Source organism: Fusarium tjaetaba (assembly GCF_013396195.1).
Source record: "Fusarium tjaetaba strain NRRL 66243 chromosome Unknown NRRL66243_c0000103, whole genome shotgun sequence".
NCBI lineage: Eukaryota > Fungi > Ascomycota > Sordariomycetes > Hypocreales > Nectriaceae > Fusarium > Fusarium tjaetaba.
The window spans coordinates 1-24,408 of record NW_023501299.1 but is presented as its reverse complement, the minus strand read 5'-3'; the positions used below and the strand labels follow the sequence as shown (position 1 = coordinate 24,408).

At 49.2% G+C, this 24,408-nt stretch overlaps 8 protein-coding genes across 8 annotated transcripts; 4 read left to right on the top strand and 4 right to left on the bottom strand.

The window, feature by feature from the left end:
- Window positions 1–326: 326 nt before the first annotated feature.
- FTJAE_5328 (uncharacterized protein) lies at window positions 327–2,091 on the bottom strand (the record flags this gene model as incomplete). Its single annotated transcript, XM_037351823.1, has 9 exons — window positions 327–403; window positions 454–615; window positions 676–803; window positions 854–965; window positions 1,020–1,246; window positions 1,296–1,370; window positions 1,424–1,494; window positions 1,549–1,622; window positions 1,668–2,091. 9 exons carry the CDS (start codon window positions 2,089–2,091, stop codon window positions 327–329), a joined length of 1,350 nt encoding a protein of 449 aa, XP_037207491.1.
- A 2,546-nt stretch (window positions 2,092–4,637) lies between these two features.
- FTJAE_5327 (structure-specific recognition 1) lies at window positions 4,638–5,101 on the bottom strand (the record flags this gene model as incomplete). The annotated part of the gene is made up of 3 exons (XM_037351822.1): window positions 4,638–4,667; window positions 4,722–4,939; window positions 5,041–5,101. The coding sequence occupies 3 exons, from the start codon at window positions 5,099–5,101 to the stop codon at window positions 4,638–4,640; spliced, it is 309 nt and encodes a 102-aa protein (XP_037207490.1).
- Window positions 5,102–9,718: 4,617 nt separating this feature from the next.
- Window positions 9,719–10,516, bottom strand: FTJAE_5326 (uncharacterized protein; the record flags this gene model as incomplete). The annotated part of the gene is made up of 3 exons (XM_037351821.1): window positions 9,719–10,091; window positions 10,142–10,307; window positions 10,357–10,516. 3 exons carry the CDS (start codon window positions 10,514–10,516, stop codon window positions 9,719–9,721), a joined length of 699 nt encoding a protein of 232 aa, XP_037207489.1.
- A 381-nt stretch (window positions 10,517–10,897) lies between these two features.
- FTJAE_5325 (myosin heavy chain) lies at window positions 10,898–15,208 on the top strand (the record flags this gene model as incomplete). The annotated part of the gene is made up of 2 exons (XM_037351820.1): window positions 10,898–10,965; window positions 11,017–15,208. 2 exons carry the CDS (start codon window positions 10,898–10,900, stop codon window positions 15,206–15,208), a joined length of 4,260 nt encoding a protein of 1,419 aa, XP_037207488.1.
- Window positions 15,209–16,076: 868 nt separating this feature from the next.
- Window positions 16,077–17,261, bottom strand: FTJAE_5324 (uncharacterized protein; the record flags this gene model as incomplete). Its single annotated transcript, XM_037351819.1, has 2 exons — window positions 16,077–17,071; window positions 17,159–17,261. The coding sequence occupies 2 exons, from the start codon at window positions 17,259–17,261 to the stop codon at window positions 16,077–16,079; spliced, it is 1,098 nt and encodes a 365-aa protein (XP_037207487.1).
- Window positions 17,262–17,759: 498 nt separating this feature from the next.
- Window positions 17,760–18,743, top strand: FTJAE_5323 (uncharacterized protein; the record flags this gene model as incomplete). The annotated part of the gene is made up of 1 exon (XM_037351818.1): window positions 17,760–18,743. The coding sequence occupies one exon, from the start codon at window positions 17,760–17,762 to the stop codon at window positions 18,741–18,743; it is 984 nt and encodes a 327-aa protein (XP_037207486.1).
- A 983-nt stretch (window positions 18,744–19,726) lies between these two features.
- FTJAE_5322 (ubiquitin carboxyl-terminal hydrolase 16) lies at window positions 19,727–21,592 on the top strand (the record flags this gene model as incomplete). Its single annotated transcript, XM_037351817.1, has 1 exon — window positions 19,727–21,592. One exon carries the CDS (start codon window positions 19,727–19,729, stop codon window positions 21,590–21,592), a length of 1,866 nt encoding a protein of 621 aa, XP_037207485.1.
- Window positions 21,593–22,584: 992 nt separating this feature from the next.
- On the top strand, window positions 22,585–23,994 carry FTJAE_5321 (glycosyltransferase family 31; the record flags this gene model as incomplete). The annotated part of the gene is made up of 2 exons (XM_037351816.1): window positions 22,585–23,145; window positions 23,191–23,994. 2 exons carry the CDS (start codon window positions 22,585–22,587, stop codon window positions 23,992–23,994), a joined length of 1,365 nt encoding a protein of 454 aa, XP_037207484.1.
- Between the last annotated feature and the right edge of the window lie 414 nt (window positions 23,995–24,408).

Here is a 24,408-nt window from a genome sequence, read left to right as displayed (position 1 = left end):
GGGTATAGTAGCATGAATTAATGCCACGACATGAAAACATTCTTGATATCGTTGTATGGAAACGTGAGTAGAGCCTGCGAACTCTCAAATGGCTGTGATGTATCGTACAATCTGTGACCCTCGACTTGAACTATATTATTAAAAATAGGGAAATCGTTACTCGTAAATCTTCCTACCGTTATCTCTCTCGGGGGACGCCGTCGCTAGAAAAAACATGAATCAAAGTGAAAGGCTACATGCAATGGAACAAGGGGGGAGAACAACTATTCACAGGGGAAATTATAAGTGTCGAGTTTGTGCCGTACGGCGGAAACACTGTTGGTGGCTTAAGTCTGTGTCGACTCTGTGGCGGTGCTGTCGTCGATGAGCGCAGGAGAGAAGAGCTCTTTGAAACGCTTGGCCGCTGAATATGTATTGTTAGATGGTGTTTTATCACGAGGAAGGACAACGAACCTTCTTCACTCATAAATCGGATCTCGAAAGCTCCTGCACGGTTGATTCGTTGGTTTTGCTGCCGGTATTCCTGGCAAAAGACGTAGAGTTGAATGTCAGCAAGTCGGACTCTGGTCTTGCTGACTCTCTTTATCCATTTAGGGGAGGCTGACTGATGTGTGACTGGAGGACAATAGTTAGTCCACTGCCAATGGGACAACTCGGGACTTGCAGCTGGCTTACTGAAAGCTGTCCAGACAGGACATTGGCGTAGGTCACCGTCCCAGACTGCAGCGTGGAGGCGAACACCCTTTGTCACATAGTCCTCATATACAATAAGAGAATGCATGAAACCGTCGTCCACGATTCGACTATTAACATGAGTATGGCTGCGTGGAGGATAATCAGGGGCAATGCTTACGCTTGGAACAGTTTTCGTTCACCCCAAAGAGCGAGGTCTTCATTTGCAACCTGTACTGTAAGACTGTTGCGCGTCTTGAAAGACAAAAAGCAGCAGTACACGAGCACCAATTCTAGAACACATTAGCAACCAAATGTGCCATTAGTACTTACAAGTAGCAACTTACCTTCCCACGTCATGAAGCAAAGATTGGCCCACATCTTGGGGCAGTGTTCACTAGAACTCCATCGCCAGAACTGAAGACTGCTCCCATTGCGTTCGACACATAGTTCGTGTGCGCCACGAAGCGAAAACCATGGAGTTCCCATGTGGAACGTTCGCAAGAGGAAATATGGGCATCTGTCTCGACCACTCTGATATACTATCAGGGTTATCTGGCGCTCATTGAAAGAACTTGCATCGTAAGTACACCGCTCGTGTATTATTGATATCCTGGACCTACCGAATGAAAAGGATTCTTGCATCACTTGGCATGCGAACCTGGCTCCAGGGAGCGTGTGGGCCATATGCTTTGGACCTAATTATCTTGTTAGGAAGCAAAGTGATTGATCGTTTTCACGCTGGACTTACGACTGCTGATGTTTAAGCGGAGTCCGGGAGGGAAGGGGTAAAGAGAAGATTTTCTCAGCCCAATGGATACTCTATGACCATAGTCAGAAGTGATTACACTTTATCCTTTGGCAACATGTACTAACATTCGCGATGCCCGAATCATCATCTAGCATAGAATCGGGACGAATTGTTGAATCAAGGCGAATAGGGGGAGGGGCTTTTTATGTTAGTCTTGGCTTTGTATGGCCAGGCTCCTACTTACGAATGCCTCTGGCTTCCCTGAGTTGCATCAACTGCAATCGAGTGCATTCCATAGTATTGAAGTCAAAATTTGGCGATCTTCGCAACGGTGAGTTATCGGCTCTTACGGGTGTCCAATGAGTATTGGCAACTAACCTCAATAGCAATTCCCGTAGCAGGGACAGAAAACGATTGTAAAGAATAAAGCGCTGTGGTAGTGAAAGGCCCCCAGCTTCTTGGGTCATCGAGTGGTACATCTTCCGCCAACGATTCTCCTTGGTGAGAGTTCTGTCTTCGTAATAGGTCGTGATATCTCGTAGGGATCTTGATAGGCAAGGGAGAAGAATTTCGAGATAGTCGAGCACGACCGGAACCCGAGAGAAATGAACTTTGGAGTACTCGGCCAGTTCACGGAGTAGTTGACCCGAGATGCTGACCTCCTCCATAGTCAATAACAAATGAGTATGGGTGCCCTCGCCCAAGGCATTGCGAAGGCCCAAGAGTTGAATTGCAACACGGTCTGCCCTTTCTGCCTCCAAGCAACAACCTTGGAGCAGGTGCAGCTCAAGTTGGCCACCTAAAACCATCTCCATTACGAGAGGCAAAAGGCGTATCAGAAGAGGATGTCTATTTCATCACATAACGAGGTGGGCCACTGTTGATTTGATATCCTTTTCAAGTTGTCTCTATCCGCGTGACACCCTTGATAATCGCTGTGATGATAGAATTAGACGCTCGAGGCTACTGCATGCGGTGAGAGACTGGGAGAATATGAATAGTGGCGGGGTATCAATCGAGATCCTTCAGAATGGCTTGATAACTTGATAGAGGATGTAGACAACCGACGTCGGGGTCAATTATGGGAGAGTGAATTAAACGAGAAATCAAGAATAGATTCAAGAATTGAGAGAGGGTATCTGGTTAATAATAGAAGAGGAGGGGACGGCCGATCTGCAGGCCGTCAATAACGTGTGATCCGATCCGCGCAACTCGTTCAACACCATGAAGAGGTGCACCCGCACCAGTCTAACCATACATAATGCCTTCCCTGACGTGGTTGGTGCACGGTTCTCGCACTGAGCCTTGAGTGAGCCCATCAGGTCGATGCACGTAATGACGGGGAGGCTCTTGAGGTTGTAGTTCTGCTCTGGACTCAGTTAAGGCCACAGCATCCGGGGCTTTTGACCACCTGATGGTCAGATGCCGCCCGCATTCTCCGAATTTTGCAGCGGCATATCAATCAGCTTGGGTTTCATCGAGACAGATACACCAACGAGAAGAAACCAATGTGTTGACGAGCCAGGCATTGGGTGTGTGTATGGCAGCTCGACACTCGCGCTCCGGCCTGAGCCAACTTCTCAGGCGCTGCCACGATAGCAAGCGTGCTTCAACATGACGCCAGGCCAATGCATGAGGAGATTCGGGGCAACAATTGAGCTAGATTAGGATTGGGTGGGCACTCGCACCATTGACCAGTCGAGTCAAGATGACCATTCCTAGAGGAGGAGAGCCAGAGTAACTGAGGTCAACTGAACCGAATTATCCACTGACAGTCCAGGAGCGACGTGTTGCTACGACGCCGACTCTTGACGTGCGTCCGCGGGATGTGGACTCTTGTGTGGAGAAATCTGATGATGCTGGGGATAGAGAAAATGAGGAAGTGTCTTCGAAGCGCTTGAAACGGTGGTTGTGCTGGGGTTACAGGTCCCTTTTCGACTTGGTCTGGCCTAGCATGACCTCGTGCTCATCCAACATTGCCAGGTACTCCACTTCAACGGCCGTGGGGGGATCCCGGCGATGAGGCTCGGCGGGTTCAGGATAAGAAAACATTCTCGCGATGGTTTGCACGATGTTGCACGCTTTCATTCTGCGACTCGCGAACTCATTGTAAATACAGCGGTAGAGGAACAAAAGCCCCCATGAGGTATATCCGTTCCTCTCGCCATTGTGGTTGAGGACCTACTTTCTGTAAACATCACAACTTACTGTACATGGCCTGACTGAGCTAGCTGCACGATGCGCGTGGTCATTCTCGGCAACGTGGTTCCTCTGATGGATGATGCTGAGTACGAACAGAGTTGGTGGGTGGAAGGAAGGTGAGGCTTTCTGGATGGTTGGACGAGTCCTCTCTCGGTCCAATTCGAGAGTTCCATGGCAGACAGGTATACTTAGGTACTGTAGGTTGGGTATCAACCTGTCACCTGCAGTCAGCGCGCTTCTTGAATGTGGCCTCACTACATACCACCTTACCTACTAAGCCACACAACACAAGCCACTTTCAACACTGATCCACGATAAGACTGCTCACACACTATAAATCATGAATGGCCCATTAACATTTGATGGTATTTTTGTTAAACTCCAATCATTAGAGTATTGCGGCTGTAAAGTGTAATACTTTACATCAAAGTTCCGCCTCAATATCTCCCGATACATACTTTCCACCGGTTTGCATTGGGTTAAACATCAACCATAATGGAAAAAGCCTAATCTTGAACAGCCTCAAACAGCTCCAATTCTTGACGCCATCCTAAGCTTCATCTCTCCAACGCATTGGTGCCGTAATCGTCTGAGGTATATTATAGGGTTAATCCCGAATCTTTCGCACATGGAACACGATTGTGGCAGATATTGTGATGTTTTATAATTTCAATTATTTATGCCGAAGCTCCCTTACTTGTACAGGCATCTCGTTTCCTCATCCCATAGACTCCTCCAGAGTTCGTGATCAGGTTCTCATTGTGAGCTCGCAGCCAGATGGGCCGCAATCTAGATCATAATAACATGTGGAATCACCTTAAACCCTTGGAATCCTTAATAAAAAAACAAGGCACTCTTCCTGTGCCATCATACAACACCGCCGAGACCGAAATACAAAGAAGAAGGTCCACTCGAGCAGAATAACCTGCTACGCGGCGCTGAAGTGCTGAGACTAGTCCGATTCAGATTTCTTCGCCGAGCGACGCTTGGGTTTGACTTCATAAACTCCCTTCTAGGAAGACTCTTCCTCCTCCTGGTCGGCCTTCAGACATCGTTAGTGTGCTGCTGCTATAGTGCGGTTCTAGAATCCACTTACGTTGTAGGCCTGCTTCTCATCCTCGTATCGCTTCTTGTCGGCGGCAGCCTTGGCCTCATAAGGAGCGCGTTGCTTCTCGTTAAGAGCCTTCCATCGCTCACCGAGGAGCTTGCCGACTTGACCGAAAGAGATACCAGGGTTCTCCTCACGGACGTTCTCACGCTGCTCGTTGGCGAAGAACATGTAGGCGGAGAGGCCACGCTTGGGGGCGTTGGGGTCTAAAGTCGATTAGCTATGTTCAGGGCTGAACGTGATAGGGCATGCAGCGCATAGCAAGGCATGTGGGCATTGAAAAGCCCATGGATATGTGAAGACTCACCCTTCTTGCCGCGCTTGGTCTTCTCGGCCTTACCGCGCTTACCAGCAGCAGCCTTGGGCATTTTGATTGATTTTCTGTGAACGGGTGTAAGTTGGTGACTTTATGGATGTTGCGTGCAACAGAAACAATGAGAAAGGAGGTGATGGAGACCCCGCCGTGTTGAGCGCGAGGTCAGTGATAATGAGGGGTAGCTCCATGAAGCTTGGAGCTGAGCTTGGTATGAGATGGTGATGGACAAGGTGGCGAGGCGCAAACGCAATTGCGCCTCCCAACGCGTCGAAATTCGCGTCGTTGAAGGAAAAAAGGCTTCTAGAGGGTTTGCGCGTACCTGGGAGGTGAACTTGGGGAAAAGTAATTTGTGGTGTTGAGGTAGTCTATAATGCGCTTCCGTTAGCTATCTTGTAAAGCTGTCGCGCGACAAAGTTTCAAGGTGACGATGATGCGCAATAGACGCGATGCAGCCCAGTTTGGAGCAACGTCTCGAGAAGAATCGATAACGAAGTCTAATCAAAAAATTGCCGCAAGACAGGCGCAACGCCAGAAAGTAAAAGACATAAATTTTTGATTACATGATGATGTTGTGGTGAATGATAGAGAGGATAGGACAGTACTCACCACGAAGACGTACAGAAGCGTATTGAGTGCAGAGGCGATTTTGGGTGGGAGAATTGTATGGGAGAAAAGAGAGGGAGAGAGAATGTATGGGGAGGGCCAAGGCAGCCTTTTTACTATGGGGGAGTGATTGTGCGTGGGGAGGGAACGCGACCTGCCTAGCTACCACACTTGGACTTTTATGCAGTGGGCTGGCCTGGGTGAGCTCTTGGTGCCCCCCTTCCTTGGGAAGAAAGGGAAAAAAAAATGGGTGCGGTGCCCATTGCTCTCTGCGGTGCTTGGGAGCTTGCCCGCCCGCGCGCTGCACTAGTACTGTCGCAGCAGACTGTAGTCTGTACCTGTACCGCACCTGCCTTGGGCCATTTTCTGCCTCTGGGCCTGCTACTGGGGTGAAATGACCAGGACTCCGTCCTCGCCCCCTCATCTAAGCTCCCCAGAAACACCTGCCTCTGGCCACTCACCAACGTGTAAGCAGGCGGTCATTGTCTGGTACTGTACGGGTACAAGCCATACGCAGCTCGCCGCGCCGAGGTACAGTACAAAGGTCTTGTACCGCAGCACGACCTTAGTAATTCGCACAGTATACTTGTTGCTTTAGGAGATATTCGCAAGCCCCTCTGCCTTTGATTACGGTACCTCTTACCTTACCTCTTACTCTGATCACTCCTAAAATAACCACACCCAATGGACGGACACTTTGACTCTACTCTGTGCCTGCCCAGTCAACGGGCTCAATCCAGCGGGTTCACGTTCTCCTGGGTGATACCTACTGTAACTTTGCCTAGGTGCCTTCCCCTGTGTCTTGTGTTGTGATCCTGCCTCCACCCCGCCGAGTGGTTCTTTCTCTCGGCTTTCTCTCAGTAGTCTCCGTCCATGCCGTCGACCTCCACCCTATTTGTGAGGCCGCTACCTACCTATGCTTCATCACACTCAATCAACCGGACTTGAGTCTCGCTCGGCACAACGCTACTTACACCCTCCTCCTGTTGGGACCTTTTTTCGTTTCTTCGGCGATTGTTGCCAAGTGCAAGTACACTTAGTAAGGTTGCATATCCTTTCTCGGCGTAGTGAATATCAAGCACTTCATACAAGCATGAGAAACACAAACTACAAACATCTTCATCTCGCCATGGCGTGTTGTGACTTCTTCACTAACACGCCACGGTTCTTACTCCTATTTTGCTTCCGTCCTAGTGTTAGAGAATGAGTATAAGTTGGCTTGGCTGTTGATAGATCAGTTGAGCTTCAGCCTCCTTGAGAAGTTGAGGGAGACTAAGAGGGGAGTGTTCAACCTACAGCCAAAACCGTACTACTACTTGCAGCATGTCATTGTTTGATTGTAGCCAGAAAAGTGGCGCTCTCCAATCATGGTACAATAAAGCGATATTTATTAAAGACGCGAGGTTGGTTCATACACTGTAAAATACATTGCTAACTCAAGGTTCGGCGCTGTCCTGGCGAAGCCAAACTCGCACATCAGTCTACAAATGGAGTATTGGTTCCAGTTGACGCCTCATGAGGATTCACTGAGTACACTGTTACAGCATCAGACCAGCCAACCGACTGTGATGGCCCGTTTCCGGGTTTGTCGCTATTATTCCCAGTTCGTGTACCATCCGGCCTTGGGAGGGATCGCTATTGTCGTCTATTCGAAAGACATATCTCGGGCTATGTTCGACTTCACTGTCCTTAACCCCTGTCTACGGCCTCACACATACCATACAACAATGCATCATCCATGTATACATCGCACTTGGTTTGGCACTACCTTGAGACAATGGTATCACTTGCGCGACTCTGCTAAAAGCCAGAAGGGATAAACCATGTTGATACAGCACGCGAAACGGCTTGGTTCCCCATGGTTACCTTCTTTGCATATAGCCTCAACTTCGATATTTCACTTTTCGTATGTACGTTACCAGGTAGCCAGACAACTCTTTGTTCAATGGTGGGGATGTCCTTCGTCAGTTCTAGACCACTCCCATTGAAAGTTGGAGCAGCTTAAAACCCACCGCAGGGTGCGGCACTTTGGCCCCAAATAATGATCATGTATTGTCATACGAAATTTTCTTGGATAGGTACTTGTAGATGAGCACCCTGTCAGGCCTGTGATTCTATGCATCCATCCATCCCTTCCATTGTTCCTCTGCTTGTTACCCTCCAAGTTAAGGAGATGATATTCCGACTGTTCTCCTTGCCAACCTCTGCGAGTATACCACGCTCAGCGCAGCTGCAGCTGACTGACTGCCAACACAGATCCCTAGGTAGTGCCCCTTGATCTTCAGGTCACATAGCTCGGACTACAAGTTGCCATGTTAGAGGCTGCAGAGGTTCATACTACTCAATAGATTGTGCAGGGACACCATACGATCCTAGCTCCGTAAAGAGGGATTGGTGCTGTGCCAGTGTATCACCTGGAATTTTCGCTCAACCAAATCTACGGATAAGAGACGACTACGATCATATGTGCATCATTGGTGATCAGTGTGAATAACACGCTAAAAATGGATATTGATACTCCGTCCCTTTGCTCAGTCAGATTGCAACAGCAAAAAGTAATGTACTTACAAGCCAAGACAAGCGAGAAATATAGACATGACGCCGGATACCTCCTGACGCATACATCATCTGCAGGCATGGCGGGTACCTCGAGTCGCGCGAGGAGCCATGGTGTAATTGGGGGTAGCAACAGAAAGACACAGGCAGAAAGACAGAGACAAGCAAAAGCGCCCGGCGCAGACGGCTTTGCCGAACTTGTTTGGTCGCGCCGGACCAAAACAAGGTGCAGAGGCAAGCCGTAAGTGGCCCATGGGAGAGGTACCAGTAGAGACTTACAGCGGGTACGCGACACACCTGTCTTTGGGTGGTCATGTAGTCCTCCTGGCAGCTGATACTGTGCTGTACCTAGACGCCGAGCCAACTCTGGGCTCACGCCAAAGTTGAGAACAGGGAGCTGAGCGTCCCCCCGCCCAAATTCATTCTCTGTGTCCCTCTCCACTCGCTCTTCTTGACTGTTTTTTGCTGCTCGCCCCTTTCAGTTTCCTGCCACCTGCTTTTCAAGCTGTGGTCTGCTGACTTGTTGCTCTTAGCCTATCCCTGACTTTGAAACGGTAAAATCGGGCCCGCGTTCCAGGTGTCCTCCCTCCAAGGTGAGCAAAATCAAGACCAAGGAAGCTTTCCGTCAACAATGGAGAAAGGTATGAGAAACATGTTGTAATTACTAGGTACCTGGGACGAGCAAAATAATTACTCCAACTTTAATTAACTACTCCTTATATATCTTTCTTTTCCAAGTACTCTTTTAGTGTATCCAAGGTACCTGTTTTCTCCAATCTCTGTATCAGACCAGACGGTGTACTGGAAAGCGTCCTAACGTCAGATTCAGAGCTTCTTGGTCACTGCCCAACACGCGACGACGCTAGTGATTAAACGCCCCTTTGCGGCACGCTGATCTGGTCCAAATTAAGGCAAATTCAGGGAGGGCATCAGAGTGATTTCGACGGCACGTTTTTTTGGGATACGCTGCCCTCCCCCATTCCCTTCGTTTCCTTCGTTTCCATCTCACCTCCATCCATTTTCCATCTCGAAACCGCCAAGATAACACGTGCATTTACCTCCCGGTGGTCATAGCTTCTATATATGCTAAGCCTCATCGGGAGCTCGTGGTGGAGTCTTGAGAATCACTCGATCCGACAGACTGGCGAATTGATGAAGTTGGAGACGAGGATGAGGTCGAGATGAGAGGCTTGAACCTGGCACCTGCATGTTGTTCCAGGGACAGCCGTGATAGCGCATCGCTAGTAATAAACTATGACTCTGACTCTGTCCTGTCGTTTAGATCTCTCAGCTCTTGCTTGTCTACCAGATCACGCATCGTCTCCACGACGGGATCCAACAACGGAGATACGTATCTTTTCCTTCCCGACGGGACGGGACGAGGGTCTATTTCCTCGATGCATGGCCAAATCGTAGAGTACCTTCTGGATCTGGTCACCTTGAAGCGAAGGGCCTTCGAAAAAGCAGTGAGCTTTTTGAGCCTGTATAGAGTTAATTTTCTGTGTTATCATCATTCCTCCTCCTCGGGATCAAGTACAACATGTTGTAATTCATCATCATGCACCCAATCAATGCCACTGCCAACTATTATACCGCTAGCTACGCCCTTCATCACTCTCCATCTCTGTTTGCTTGCCTTGACGTCCGCCTCGAGTTCCTCCTGCTCTTGCATCATCTTTGAGTTCGGAGGCATCCTCTTTTTCAGCTTGACTTGTTCTGCTAACTCAAGCATCTCAGCCGCTGAAGTGACGTTCTCTCGAGACTTGCGCAGCGTATTACTTTGTACATTTGTCAACACGCTTAGCACCTTGTTCGTTTCAGCGGCCTGTGTGGCAACTGATATAGAGGTATCGTCTCTATGCTCAATGTAGGGCAAGAGTTCACTGGCGAATGTTAGTTGATAGCGCATACGCGTGCGAACAGATATACGGACCGCTCAATAAGAGCTGCTTCTGGGCCGCCATGAACGGCTCTGAGAATAGGGTTCGCTGTCATGACAGCCTCTGTTACTTCATTTCTCAGGATATACTGCGCTCTCGACTCCATCAGTTCTGATTGGGCTTTCTCTGTTTCTTCGGCTGTAAATGGTGGAGTTTCATCTAGGAACCGTCAGCATACACTGTGAGCTTATCTCTGAGAGAAACAGACCTGGCCGATGTGACTTCTGCGCGTTCATGATTGCGATTTCAAGTCGAAGCTCTTGTATTCGATCATATAGTTTGAGGATCTTGGCTTCATCTTCTGAGATTGGAAGATGGGACATTTCTTCATGCCCGTCCAACATCGGGACGTCATTTGAGTCTGCCATAGTGATTCTATGATTCGATATAGCTTTTCTACTAGAGTTCCTGTTGTGTCATGCCTGTTACCGCACAACGCGTTGACCTTGGCGACAAGCTTAGGTTGTTACTGACTGTGGCTCAAGCTGTGGCTAGGTGTATGTGGCGTTCCCGCCAATGAAATGCTGCTCGTCACAAGGCACCGGTCACGGCGTCACGCTAAGACCAGGCTCTCATGGCCCATGGATAATCGGTGGATCTTTCGTCACGCGAAGATATTGCTATAACTCGTTCAACACCAGGTGGTCGTTATAGCTCTGGTGATCAGAAACCATATCTCTACTGAAGTGCCCCCTTCTTTTACGTCGGTCGCGCATTGCGGCAGTTTTCCCAACAGGAGATGTCTCGGGATGGCTCTCCAGGTGTTGATAGCCCATACGGGCCTGCGGCTGGAGGTCGATACCGCACAGTTCTCCATGTAAGCCTTGTCAAGATAACAGTAAGATGTTGGCAACTAACTCAGCTGTAGCCTCGATGATCTCAAGGCCTGGGTCTCCAGGAAAACCTCAATTCCACCACAGCATATTGTCGCCTTGACCCCTCAAGGCCGTACCGTCAAATCCACAAGCCTACATACAGAGGTTGGTTACTCAGTACGAGATAAGCCTTTTCTGACCATACCCCAGAAAGAGATGTTCATATACGATATTCGAATAAGTTCTCCAGGAAATACGAACCTCATCATCCCAGTCCCGGCTCCGAAGCGGTACGTCATCCCGAATGCGCCGAACACGATCGATGATGTACAGTCAATATCATCATGGCAAGAGCTATACAAGGAGCGTCGAAATTGGGCGATGCACCTGGTTGAGGACTGTGGGCAAATGAACACGACAACTGTTGCGCTGTACGACGAGATAGATGTTATCATCAGGTGCTTGGATGCGGCTGTTGCAAATCTTGAAATCAGCATCAAGACCATAGAGCCCAAATACAACGACCTTAAGAAATGGGTAACACCTGCACTGGAAGAGCACGGGACTCTGGTTGAAAAGTGGGAGCAATATCTTGATCTCGCCAGAAATACCCCGATCTCCCCTTTGATGGTCAAGTTTATGACTCGACAAGAGACCAAGAAGTCGAACCCAACTTTGGAAGACCTCATCGAACTTGATACCGCAAAGAAGGCGGGAAAACTTGCCCCGACAGCTCATCGAAGGTTCAGCGACAAGGCCAATCAACTCAACAGCACGGCGTCTCAGATGTATAGAAGCTTGGAATCACTTATTGCCGACTTCGAGAAGCTCATGAGCCGATCTGCTCTTGGCCACAGCACAGCTTCCGCACAACTCCTTGAAGATATCGAGGCAGTAGTGAAGCAGATGGACTCCGACTACCGGGCAGCACTTGGATATGGCAATACGCAACGAGATATAGCGCAGGCTTCCAAGACAGCCTCAGTGCACACCGAACACTTGGTACCAACGCTGAAAAGGCGAGTTAAAGAGATGGATGAGCTACTTCACTATGCGTCAGACGCGCGGAATTCTATTGCTTTGGATTCAGCGAAATTCATGCGTTACGTTACGGAAATAACATCTCTTCATAACAACGTCAAAAGTCAAATCAACATATTGAATCAGTCAGTAGATGACATGACGACATTTGATTATCTTCGTCTCATCCACCAGCTGCCTTATATGTACGCAGCCTTCGTCTCAGAAGCAGTTCGACGGCGCGAATGGGTTGACAAAGTCAAGACGGACTCGTCTACTCTAGCGAACGAGATGGCATTGTTTCAGGATGAAGAGTCCAAGCGACGGCGTAAATGGCAAAAAATGATTGGCAGCATGTATGGTCCAGATCTGGACACCAATGTCATGGGCCTGGAGGTCAATTTGCTTGGGGAAGACAAACCATGGCCAGCCTTGACCAAAGACGACTTAACAGATTTCGTGCAGTTGTTGCAAGAGCAACCTGTCGATCAGAGTGTATTGGATGATGTGTTGAAGCTTGTACAAGAGCTTGACAATCCAACAAAGCAGCAATCCAAACGACTCAAGGCATTCAAGAACGGAAGTATTCATGAAGTGGCCCTTGGCAGGAGTGGCCTTATGATTCGAGGCGATGACGATCTACTACAGTCACTCCAGGAGGATAAAGGTAAATTAGAAAACAAATTGAAGACGGCCGAAAGCCGAGTCCGCCGTCTAGAGGATTTGCTTCATCGACAGAGCCAAGCCAGTCGTCCTGGGAATCTATTCCAGCCTCAGGGTCCCCAGCAGCGCGAGAGAGGCAACTCTGGGTCATCTATCAGATCGAGCCGTTTTGATGACCGTAGACGCTCTTCGGACGGCATCGACCCCTTGATGCGACGTATCACTCAGCTAGAAAACGAACTGCGAGAAGAGAAACAGCGGTCTAGTCGACTCCAGCAAGAACTCACGGCGCAATCGGCTCATCATGAGAACATCAAAGGTCAGCACGAAGACTTGAAAGGCCAGCATGAAGACTTGAAAGGTCAGATTGCGGAAGTTAACACTACCAAACAAGATCTACTCGAGAATATGGAGGCCCTCGAACGCGAATTCGTCGAAGAGCGCAAGAATCTAGAAAACGAAATCAAGACTCTCAGAGCACGATTGGAGGATACTGAAGACGAAATCGAACAGTTCGACGAATCGAGGCAGCACGAGAAAGCCGGATATGTTGTACGAGTGGAGGAGCTAGAGGCTGAGTTGGAGCAAATCAACAAGCAGCGACAAGATGATGCCCTCAAAGCGCAAGGGCAAGTCGAGTTCCTTCGCAAGGAAACCCGAATTCAAAGAGAACAACAAGAGGCCCTTGAACAACAGGTTCAGTCTGCACAAGAGGAAACTCAGGACGTCTCGAGAAAATTGAGTGTTGCTGAAGAGACTCTAGGTGATCATTGGCAGACCCTGAGAAGACTATTTACTGAGCTGCTGCCCGACGCCGCTGCCCCAGACGACTTTGTAGATCTTTCGGATTTGCTACTTACGCAAGCCGGAACTCTCGTTGAAAAGTCCCGAAACCTGGAAGCAGACATTGATATACTAAAAACCAAGGTTGAACACTTTACGGCAACCATTGCGGAACTCCGAGAACAGCTTGCTGAGAAGGATACTAAATTATCTGAAGGCGACCTGAAAGCGGTCCATATGCGTGAGAAATTGGCTGAGGAGACAGCAAAGGTGATCGCACTTGAACAAGAGCTCGCAGATGGTAGAGAGCAACTTACTGAGTTGCGTGCCAAGCTCAGTGATGGCGAGAGTGGGCCCGAAGCTCTGCAGACAAGGCTAGAAGAAGAGGAGAAAAGGGTCATGGCTTTGACCGAAGAAGTGGCCTCCAAACAGTCCCACGTCGGTAGTCTGGAGGAAGAGCTTCGGATGTTCCAAGAGAAAGTGGAGTCTCTCCAGGGCAAGATGTCTAACTTAAACAGCCAGTATGAGCACCGAGACGAGAAGACGAAGGATCTTACACAGCGCCTCTATTCTCAAAACGATCGTATGTGCCGCCTACTGGAGCGCGTAGGGTTTGCCGTTACCAGGAAAGATGGAGATATGACCGTTACTAAGATTCCACGATCCGAAAGAAATGCTCAGAATCCCAACGACTCCTCTGACCCTGGTTCGTCCCTACGCAAGTCAGGAACTCTAAGCCGTGTCTTGGGTGATAGCGCTGATCTCGAACTTCTATACTGGCTTAACAACTCAGACTTGCAGGCCGAGAATGAGAAATATGAAGCTTTCATGAACAAGATTGGCAACTTTGACATGGAGCTTTTCTCTGAGACTGTTTATCGCAGGATCAAAGAAGTAGAGCACATGGCTCGCAAGTGGCAGAGGGAAGCCCGGTCCTACAGGGAGAAGGCTCACCTTTTGCAAAAGGATTCGCACGACAAGATCGCGTTCAAGCACTTTAAGGAGGGCGATCTGGCCTTGTTTCTCCCTACACGCAATCAGCAGGCTGGTGCGTGGGCCGCTTTCAATGTGGGCTTCCCTCATTACTTCCTGCGCGAGCAAGATGCCCACCGCCTGCGTCACCGAGAATGGCTTGTTGCCCGTATCTCGCGGATCCAAGAGCGTGTCGTCGACCTTTCAAAGAGTCTCCAGCCGAGCAGCGAGACAGATTCGATCAACGATGAGGAGAATGATAACCCCTTCCAGTTGTCGGATGGTTTGCGATGGTATCTGATCGATGCTTTCGAAGACAAACCCGGCGCCCCTTCGACGCCTGGAATGGGCAAGTCAACTGTTGCGGCTAATACCGTGGAAGCGACAGCCAACATTCACACTCATGCCACGGGTGGAAAGGGTAAGAGTCGGGATAGCGTCACTAGTATTGAAGGTATTAACAAGACTTTATCCAAGAGTCTTGAGAGTAGGCGTAGCAGTACGGGCTCCAAGAAAGCCCTGCCGTTTCAGCTTGGGGGCACGGCTTTGTTGAAGAATAGTGCTTTGGCTAGCGAGACCAACTCACTCCGAGCGCATCCCACCGACACACCATCCGGCACAAGCCCTACGCACGGGGGGCTCCTCACGGCAGCCAATGCGAGCCTAACACAGAAAGTTTTGGCAGAAAGGCAAAAGAGCGAGCAAACGGAGAGTCCGAGCAAGTCTCCTTCTGGCGAGTCATCAAACCAAGGCGGCAGCGCCAAAGCGGACGAGGTACGAAACGTCGACACCCTTCTTGGACCATAATGATGGGTTGCTGACGGCCAGTTAGCAGCCCTGGAAAGCTGTGCAACGGGAGGATTCGGCTGAGAGTCCGACGAAAAAGTCTGTTGTTTGGGATTCTCTGTGGAGTGTTGACTATAATTATGAGAGTGCAGGTAGAAAGTAGTTGAAGTTTGGTGGCTCGTGTATGTGCTCGTACAGGGCCAATTCTTCTTGCGTTTAGGAAGTCTTTACTCTGGGAAACGATGGGCGTTATTCACTTGTTTGGCGCATGAGCAGTATGTGGAAAGAAAGGGAATAGAGTTCAGGAGCCTTTCGGATGGACAGCTAGGATGGGAAATGGAGATTTGTTTACGGATTACAGGGTGAGACGCAAAGGGAAAGGCCATGATTCCCTTTTGTGCTATGTTTCAATTCACTGCATTAGACACTCACGCCTCTGTCACATAAGGTTCACGTTATATTTAGAGTTGTCAGAAGGTGTTTGGGGGAGGCAAGAAAACTTCTAATTCATATACCAAATGGCAAAGAGATATAGGTGAAGACTACTTAGACAGTGAACGTTTAGATTAGTTCTTTTTCTTTCTTGGCATTAATCCCTGGTAAGAAGTTTTCTTGTATTCATAAGGCTATATATCTTGCTTTATCAAACTATCTGCACAAAAGCAACTACCTAGCCAACTAAGGTCTGTTTAACTGATCAAACCAAATAGAGAAGGGGGTTTTCGCGAGAACTCTGGGTTCTTGGCAGGGGTATCTGGCGACTATGGTTAGGCGTCAAGTCCTGATAGGGGGAAGCAATGAGATTGGGACAGTGTACGGAGTATACGAGACATATACGAGAAATAATCATTGGGAGTCTTGGATGGAAAAGATGGAGTCTTCAGGACCATTACGGCTCCGTCTCTGAGTCATACTGCATGACAAAATGGATCTGGCCGCCGGGCTGGAGACACTCCTTCAACCAATAGATATATGTTGGGAATCCCACGAGTTCTTCGTCTGGATCATCATCGCTTTCATCGCTTTCGTCGCTGTCTTCTGAGTGACTTTTGACGACAGTACTTGGGACATACTCCTGGCTCTCGAGGGTTTTAACCCAAAAGTCCTTGCCCAACTTACAGTATTGCTGTCGTACCGGAAGGCCAAGAACAACGAGTGTTTTGAGTTTCAAATGTATTCCCATCTGAACACAAAAGGACTTGAGTGCCACGTTTGGACCATCGGTCCAGGGTCCTGAAAGATCAAGACAAAGGCTCTCGAGGCCAGTCATCAAAGACCAGTCCAGCTTAAGAAGAGCTAGACGATCCGCTTCCCGTCTGCTAAACAAGACGTGGTGGAATGCAATGTGCATGCCAGCATCCATATTATGAGAGACTTGAGAGATAAGATACTCATGTACTTTCATGTCTTCGAGTTCTCCATCCTCTAATACCCATGGAGAAGTTAGAATCATGACGTGACCTCGTCGTTGGCACGCGAGACGATCGTCATTTGCATGCAGCTTCCTAACATAGGCATTACGGTTAGGGCCATCAACTCCACCATAGGTATCGATGGCGAAGGGAATATCATCCATGATATTACCGGTGAGGACAAGGAGGTTCCCGGCCTCACGGCGAAATGCTCCGAGATCTAGATTCCCGTTGTTGTGTCGACTCCAGAGGGCTCGCATTGCCTCAACAAGATCGGGGTTGAGATATCTATCGTAAACATGAAGTTGATGTAGTAGTCGATATTTTTCGAGAGCCTGCTTCCAGCTCAAGTTTTTGGATGTCAGAAAGTCGATCTCGCCGTCGACAACGGGTGTCTTGTAGATACATTTGTGTCGGAGGGGGATACTTTCGATCTGCCCCTGTCCAAACACCCCATCGCGATCCAGCTGACCTCGAGTGTAGATGACGGTATAGTAGTCACCGGAATTGTCACCGCAGACAGATAGACCCTCGGTGAGTAAATTGATCTAGCACTCACTCTTTTGGGTGGTCTCGGTGAGGATTTTCATGATAATCTCGTTAGGGAGTGTAGGTAACTTGGGTGCGCCCGCGGCATCCTGAGTGTTAGTCAGAGGAGTCATGATTGCGTTTGTAGGATGATTGTTTGATCCAGGAGTTCAAGAATTGCAAATTGACTTCGAGGAAGAGATTGATGATGTTGTCAAGAAAGGTTAGGGTTTGGAACTGGGAAGAGAAACCGGCAAGGTCGCTATGTGGTTGATACATGACTGTTCACATGTTCATGGAGTTGTGCCAGTGTCATTGACTTTATACTAGGTATGTCATTGCTACTGGGATCGAAGGGGGGAGACTGTTCGCCCGCTCAGTCCAGGCCAAATACCTTAGGAATCAGTCTGTCGCGTCAAGCACCTGAAGGGTGTAAGTGAGGTTGTCGTAGATGCCAGCTTCTGATTGGTGTTCGTAAAGTCGAGCTTATCTGCTAGGGCCGTGATGTGAGATAAGGTATATGCATACCATTAAGTTAAAACCTCCGAATTGTAAGTCTGTTCAACAACTGCTTCCCATGCTCAACACGTAAGTTTAACCGCTTTCATCAATCGGCAGTCATGTCTTTAGAGATGCGCCAAGGCTTGCAGCGCTCATTACCTCCCGAGCTGCTCTATAATGTTATAGAGGCTGTCTTGCCTTCAAATCCACTGGCATTAATCCCAGCGTCACATGCTTCGACAAAGACTTTACTTTCTCTGACACTGGTTTCGCGCGATACATACAAGTTGGCTATTCGGCTGCTTCGAGAGCGATGCCTCTATATTGACACTAGTCGACGCCTTGCGCAGCTGTTGCTCTGTCTTCCTCACTCTGTACCAACCCTCCCGCCTATACTGCCACTGCGGAATATCACATCACTCTATCTAGCCCCATTCAAGGACAAATTGGACGACCAACCCACAGCAGCTTGGGTGCGGGAGCTCTTCTGCGAAGTATGCTGTACACTGCGAAGGCTGATTGTCCACATGCCATTCCAGAGTTTGGATCCACTGGATGACCACTTGAATGTCAGGAGGACTCTTCGCGAGGGTTTCGAACGGCTTGATAAACTAGAGGAATTTGTCTGCCTTGGCGATTACCCGGCACTGAGCCTCCAAGATGCTCCGACCGACGTCTGGGGTCTGTGGCCGGATCTCAAACGCCTTACAATATTTGGGGCACCACTTGATAATCATTGGCTGTGGTGGTACATCGCGACGCAGCAGAAGATTGAGCATGTCATCCTCGCTCGACCAGTGAATGTCGAGGCAGCCAACATCAAGGAGGAGTATTTTCACAAATTACCACGAGATGACATACGTTTAGACCGGGATATCAAAATCACCCTTTTAGACGCGGCCTTTGTGTGGAGGGGCGTCAAAACATCGCGTTGGAAGGAATTCGATCCGAAGGAACGGATGACAGTTGAGCTGTATGATGTGCCAACATCGTTCTATGGCGATGAGACGCCTAGGGAGCTTGTGACTACATGGGTGAGGCGGGGTGCCTTGGACGGGAGTTTGTGGGACTGGGAGGGTGAAATTGTTAAGGAGACTGCAACCGATATTGCATGATGTATTTGTTCTTCGATACCCGATGTTTCCATTATCAATCATATTGATGTTGTAGTAAGTCTTTGTTTCCGTTCATTCTCATGCTTATCACTTAGCCTTCATCTTGGATCGACTGACTGTCATAATTGTAGTACTTGAGCGGATGAATACATGACAAATTGAAAATCGTCCAGAGAAACCGTATTCGAGTTCGGCAGATAATTAAAATCGAACTCAAGGTCAAGTTTATTATTCGGCTGAAAACAAAACCCCGCAAAGTCCAACCCCAGTCGTGAAAGTTACGGATGCATCGGAAACGCAGCTCAAACATCCATCAATTCCATGGGACGGGAGGGCTCCCGGGTAGCTTATACAGCCTGAAAGGTATTGGTGGTCAGCAGCCCACAAGATTGGGGGTTCAGAGCCAAATCCCACTGAAAGCTGTCCCCAATGCCCGGGCTGCCCTGCCTCTCCCCAGGCGGGGTTATGGGCATGTTCAGGGGGGTACCTACCCGGTTCACCTGCCCGAATGGGGTAGAAATTTTTAAGGTGGAGCATGCTCCGGCTTCGCTTTCTTCCAGAAAACCCGCCATAACGCCAAAAATCCCCGTGTTTCCCCCGGCCGTTGAGTCTGCGGTTAGCGGATGTGGATTGTTTCTCCATAAGCTTTCCTACAAACGCTCAAGAGAACAGACCATCTCGGTTTCTGTTACATACTCACTCTCCGTGCGCTCTTTCGAAGTCTCGCGATCCGAAAAACCTCCAGATTTTGTTCCTCCACTGTCATGTCGCCCACCGAGAGCTAATACATTCCCGACCAAGAAAGAAAAAAGCTTCTATCGCGAAATCGCCGTCCACACAAGACATGCTCGCAAGCCACACCCTGTTGTGACCGTTTGACCGTTTGACCGTTTGACCGTTTAATCTGTCCGACACGAGCGTTCCTCTCTCCCCCGGACTCTCAATCCCGATCCTTCCGAACCCTTTGTCGGCCACTGTTGAAAATGCCCGAGAAGTCGGCCTCAGTAGTGTCCTACGCTGCTGGTGCCTCTCTCGCTGCCGCAGCGCTCATATATGTCTTCGCACCAAACTTCTCCATCGACCACGACGCCACGAGCTCCAAGAAAAAGTCTATAGTCGGTTTGAGAAACCAAGCCAATGACTGCTTTATCAACTCGGTCCTCCAAGCCCTTGCCGGCTTAGGAGAGTTGCGCATATATCTGATTCGCGAAACGCACCGCCGTCGTATCGAAGATCCGGCAGTATATGCTAGTCTTGTCCAGCCCGAGGGTAAGGAGATTGCCCAATGGAAGCTACAGGGTCTGCAAGAAGGACTAGTCACACAAGGACTGAAAGAGATGCTGGATGCGCTTAATGAGCGCCCCATCTACAAGAAGTCCATATCCCCGTTCCAGTTTGTCAAGGTTCTGGAGGCGGCTTTCAAGCAAAGGATCAGCCGCCAACAACAAGATGCGCAAGAGTTTCTCCAAATCGTTGCTGAGCGCCTCAAGGACGAGTATCACTGCGGTCAACGAGCAAGACTACACATGCGGAGGCGGGGCCTGTTTCCTACGCAAAGTACACCGAGCGTCGAGAACACGCTGGATACCCAAGATAATGGTAAGGACGGCGGCGAGTCCTCACCAGAGCAGCAGCCCACTACCAATGGCGACAACGACTCTGCTATCGAGCCATCCGAGCAAACCGAAATTCCCCAGGACAATGGCCAATTGCCCATAGAAATTGAAGAGGGCTTCCCAATGGAAGGAAAGTATGAGTCGCATCTCGAGTGTCAGACCTGTCGCTACAAGACTAAGCCCAGGGAAGAGACCTTCTGCACTATAACTTTGGCTGTGCCTCAGGTCTCAGGCACGACGTTGAATGCATGCTTTGACGGCATCTTCAAAACCGAGTACATTGACGACTTCAAATGTGAAATGTGTCGATTGATGCAGACAAAGGCAGATTTAGAGGCCGAGATGGCCAAGTCCACGTCCGAGAGTTTCAAGGCGCAAGCCCAAGAAAGCATCGACAAGCTCCAGCATGCCATTGACACAGATCCCGAGAATCCCCCGGATGATGTCGAGCTTGGCGATATTCGCTTCGCTCCCAAGAGGAGGATCGCAAAGACCACTCGAATGTCCATATTTCCAAAGATATTGGCTATTCACCTCTCACGCTCGATTTATGATGTGGGCCAAATGACACAGAAGAACTCGGCCAAGGTGGTCTTCCCCGAACAGCTGCCTCTCGGTGGTTTGATGGATCAAAGGAAATATAAGCTGCTCGGGCTGGTTACTCACCGTGGCGGACACAACAGTGGCCATTACGAAGCATTCCGACGACAGAATGTTGCCGCACCCTTCTCAAACCCGAACACTTTCCAACCATCGGAAGCTTTTAGCAAAACACCGACACCCATAGGCACCCCTATTATGGGAGGAAGACCGACGCACAGCCCGGCAATCTCTACACCGGACCTCCTCTCAGGCTCGTCTGGTGACTCGACGCCTTCTCTAGAATCACTACCGGTTCCGCCTAGGAGTGTCCCTTCAGACCTACGAGGGTCGGTAAGCTTGCCAGCGATTGGCAAACAGAAGGACGCGGAAACCAGCAGTCTTCGTTCTGTGGCCGCCTCTACAAAGTCAGCTCTCTCCAAGCTTACATCTCCCAAGCAAACAAATAGCAGTTCATCACCACCCAAGTCTGTGACATCAAACGTCGCAAAACGATCAAGGAAACGAAAGTCGGCAACAGACAAATGGTGGCGTGTCAACGACGAAAAGGTCAAGGAGGCAAAGACTAGCGAAGTCTTGGGCATGCAGAGAGAGGTGTATCTGCTATTTTACGAGCTCGATAAAGATGCTTAGGATGCTGATGAGGTTTATCCAGTGCGTGAAGATGCAGGACGGTGTGTGATACTCTGATGTGCCAATTCTGTTACGCTTTACAGAGTTGATGTAAGGGGGGCTATTTTTCCTTCTCTCCTAACTATTTGCATAGGGTTGGCGTTTCAAGCAAGACAGTTTCAGGATTATCCATACAGTTAGATTCCATGGTGCTTTTTAACAGTTTTTATTTTATTTTTAAAAAGTACCTAGCATTGGATACATGGGAGTTGATGAGGAAAGAAGGTCATGCATAAGGGAGATAGAGGCTATCATTCTTATCAATGGCAGTGGTGAATACACAATTAACAGATAACAAACATATTGGAGTCAGAGATTGCTTGTTCCTCGTGTTGCATGCTGCCCAAGTAGAGTTTGCAACCAATATCTGATATCTGGCTATTTCTATTACATCTTAGCTTCTAACCTCCCAATTGTATCTACAATCGTATCCAAAACGATATTGCTTTCATGTCTAGTGGCCAATCACAGTTCTACAGTGAATGAGTCAGCATAATATGCAACAGCTAATAGATTGGGGATGACGACTTTACCAACCTCATTGATCGTGTTCCCTGTTTACACTTCCCTTTATACACTTTTATCCTTTTTCAAGAGAGCATTTATATTTATAAGGTGGTCTCCGTCTCGCATAACCACAGACTCAGAATCTTATACCCTGGGGTTGAACTTGAGGCTGCGGGTTTTCGCGACAAGGGAGCAGCATCGCCAATCCTTCGCTTGGGCCCAAAAGCAGCAACAGGCGAATACCTCAACCCATATGGGAGGCCTAATATCCTGAATCAAGATCTTTTTTCCTTCCTTCCTTCTTTCTTTCCACATTAGAATGTTGAGCCAGAGAAGGAATTGTATAATCGTTTCATTGGTTCCTGTTGAGATTAGGCGCCGCCAGACAAATCTCATAACTCAGACGCCTTTTCCATCTCTCATATAACATAATTATCTCAGCCGCGATGGTGGTCATTTCTCGACGCACGAGACGTCGCCTACGGTCCATCTTCATTCTTATCCTCATTTCTGCCTTTGTCATTTATTCTATCCTTCCTCACGATTCAGCCGTCCGCCTGGCCTTTGTCTTCAACATCTCGCGCTTCTTTAATTTTCTGCGTGGCGCAGCAACAAACCGAGACGCTTGGTTATGGAAATCGCCACGGTATGTCGTAGATCTCAAGAACGAAGTGGGCTACCTCATCAAAACTGGGTATGGAACGCGTCACCGAGTGCCTGAGCAGCTCGCTGCCTTTGAGGCAACAGGGGGTTTCTTAGGAAAAGAAGGCGAGAGTTTCCTAGTTGTAGGAGATTGGACGACAGTGAATCAGACAGATGCAAGGCTGATAGGCGTGACGGTGCACGATGCTATCAAGAGAGTTATGGAGACCAAAATCAGGGGCAAGGTGGATGATTACCCCAGGCTGGTAAAGTACTCAACTCTCCAGGCAAAGCTCCAAGCAGGAGACGAAGAAGAAGCTCTGAAGATTGGGCAAAGCTATGGCTGGGAACTCGATGCGCTAAAAGTTTGTCTTTCCAACAACTTCCCTCCGCATGGCTAACAGAGGCAGTTTATCATGGGCATGGAGATGATATATCATCAGTTGCCAGGCAAAAAGTGGTACATCATCTTAGATGACGACACTTTCTTGATACGACCTTCACTGGAGCTACTCATGGGCCACGTTGACTACCGCAAGCCCCAGTATATTGGTAACGCAGTAGGTGATTACAAGGCGCGTTTTGGGCACGGAGGATCTGGAATCCTGATATCCGGAGAGGCGATGCGCCGTTTGTTCGAACACCCGGGCATCGTACAAGAAGCATACGTCGAGTCCATGACCGAGACATGGGGAGATCGACTGGTGGCGACGACACTCCAGAAGCTAGGCATATACATCGAAGAGTCGTATAATCATCACTTCAATGGTGAACCTCCTTCCATCACGCGCATCTGGGGTGATCGTTTCTGCTCGCCACTACTCTCCTTCCACGGCTTGCGGAAGCCCGGCGAGATGCGCCGTGTCGGGGAGACACTCGCAAAAATAGACAAGCCAGTGTTATGGCACGACGTTTGGCAGTTGTTTGGAGGCTCAGCTATGTCGGCGCTTGGGAGCCGCCCAACAGAGCTAACAGCGGATCATGTGGGCAAGCCGGACGAGCACACCCGCTCATGGGGTGATGTGAGGAGTGCCAATGCTTGTCAGAAGCGATGTGAACAGAGTGGACGACGCTGCTTGGCATGGACATATGAGATGGAGATTGAAAGATGTCACACGAGTCCTTGGCTACTGCTGGGGGCGGACGGCGCTACAGGTAAGGCATCGGGCGTGAACTGGCCCGAGGTGAAGCCATTGCTCAAAGGCTGCAGATAAATGAGGAGACATCATCCTCTGCCAGCAAGTAAGAGAAATCGAGTTCGTGTTGGCTCAGCCTAAGATTCTGCTTTGCTGTCCAAATTCGAACTGCTTCTGAGGACTCGTCATTGGTGCGAGTTGTCTGGCAGCACCACGCTATTGCTCGGGGCTTTTCCCCGGCCGAATATGTATCATATCATGTACTGTATCATGTATCATATGCACATTGGACCCCCCCTTTAGCCTCAAATATATGTTCCACTCAGTGAACGGAGTAAGGAAGAAAGCAACAGAAGCCTCATTGGAACGCCTCCGAGGACTAGCGACCCAAGAGCCGACCGCTATTGTAACTGACAACCGGTGTGGAGAGAAAAAACTGGACCGTGGATACCGCTACAGCTCCTCTGCACATGGAGGTAGGGAGGGAGGGAG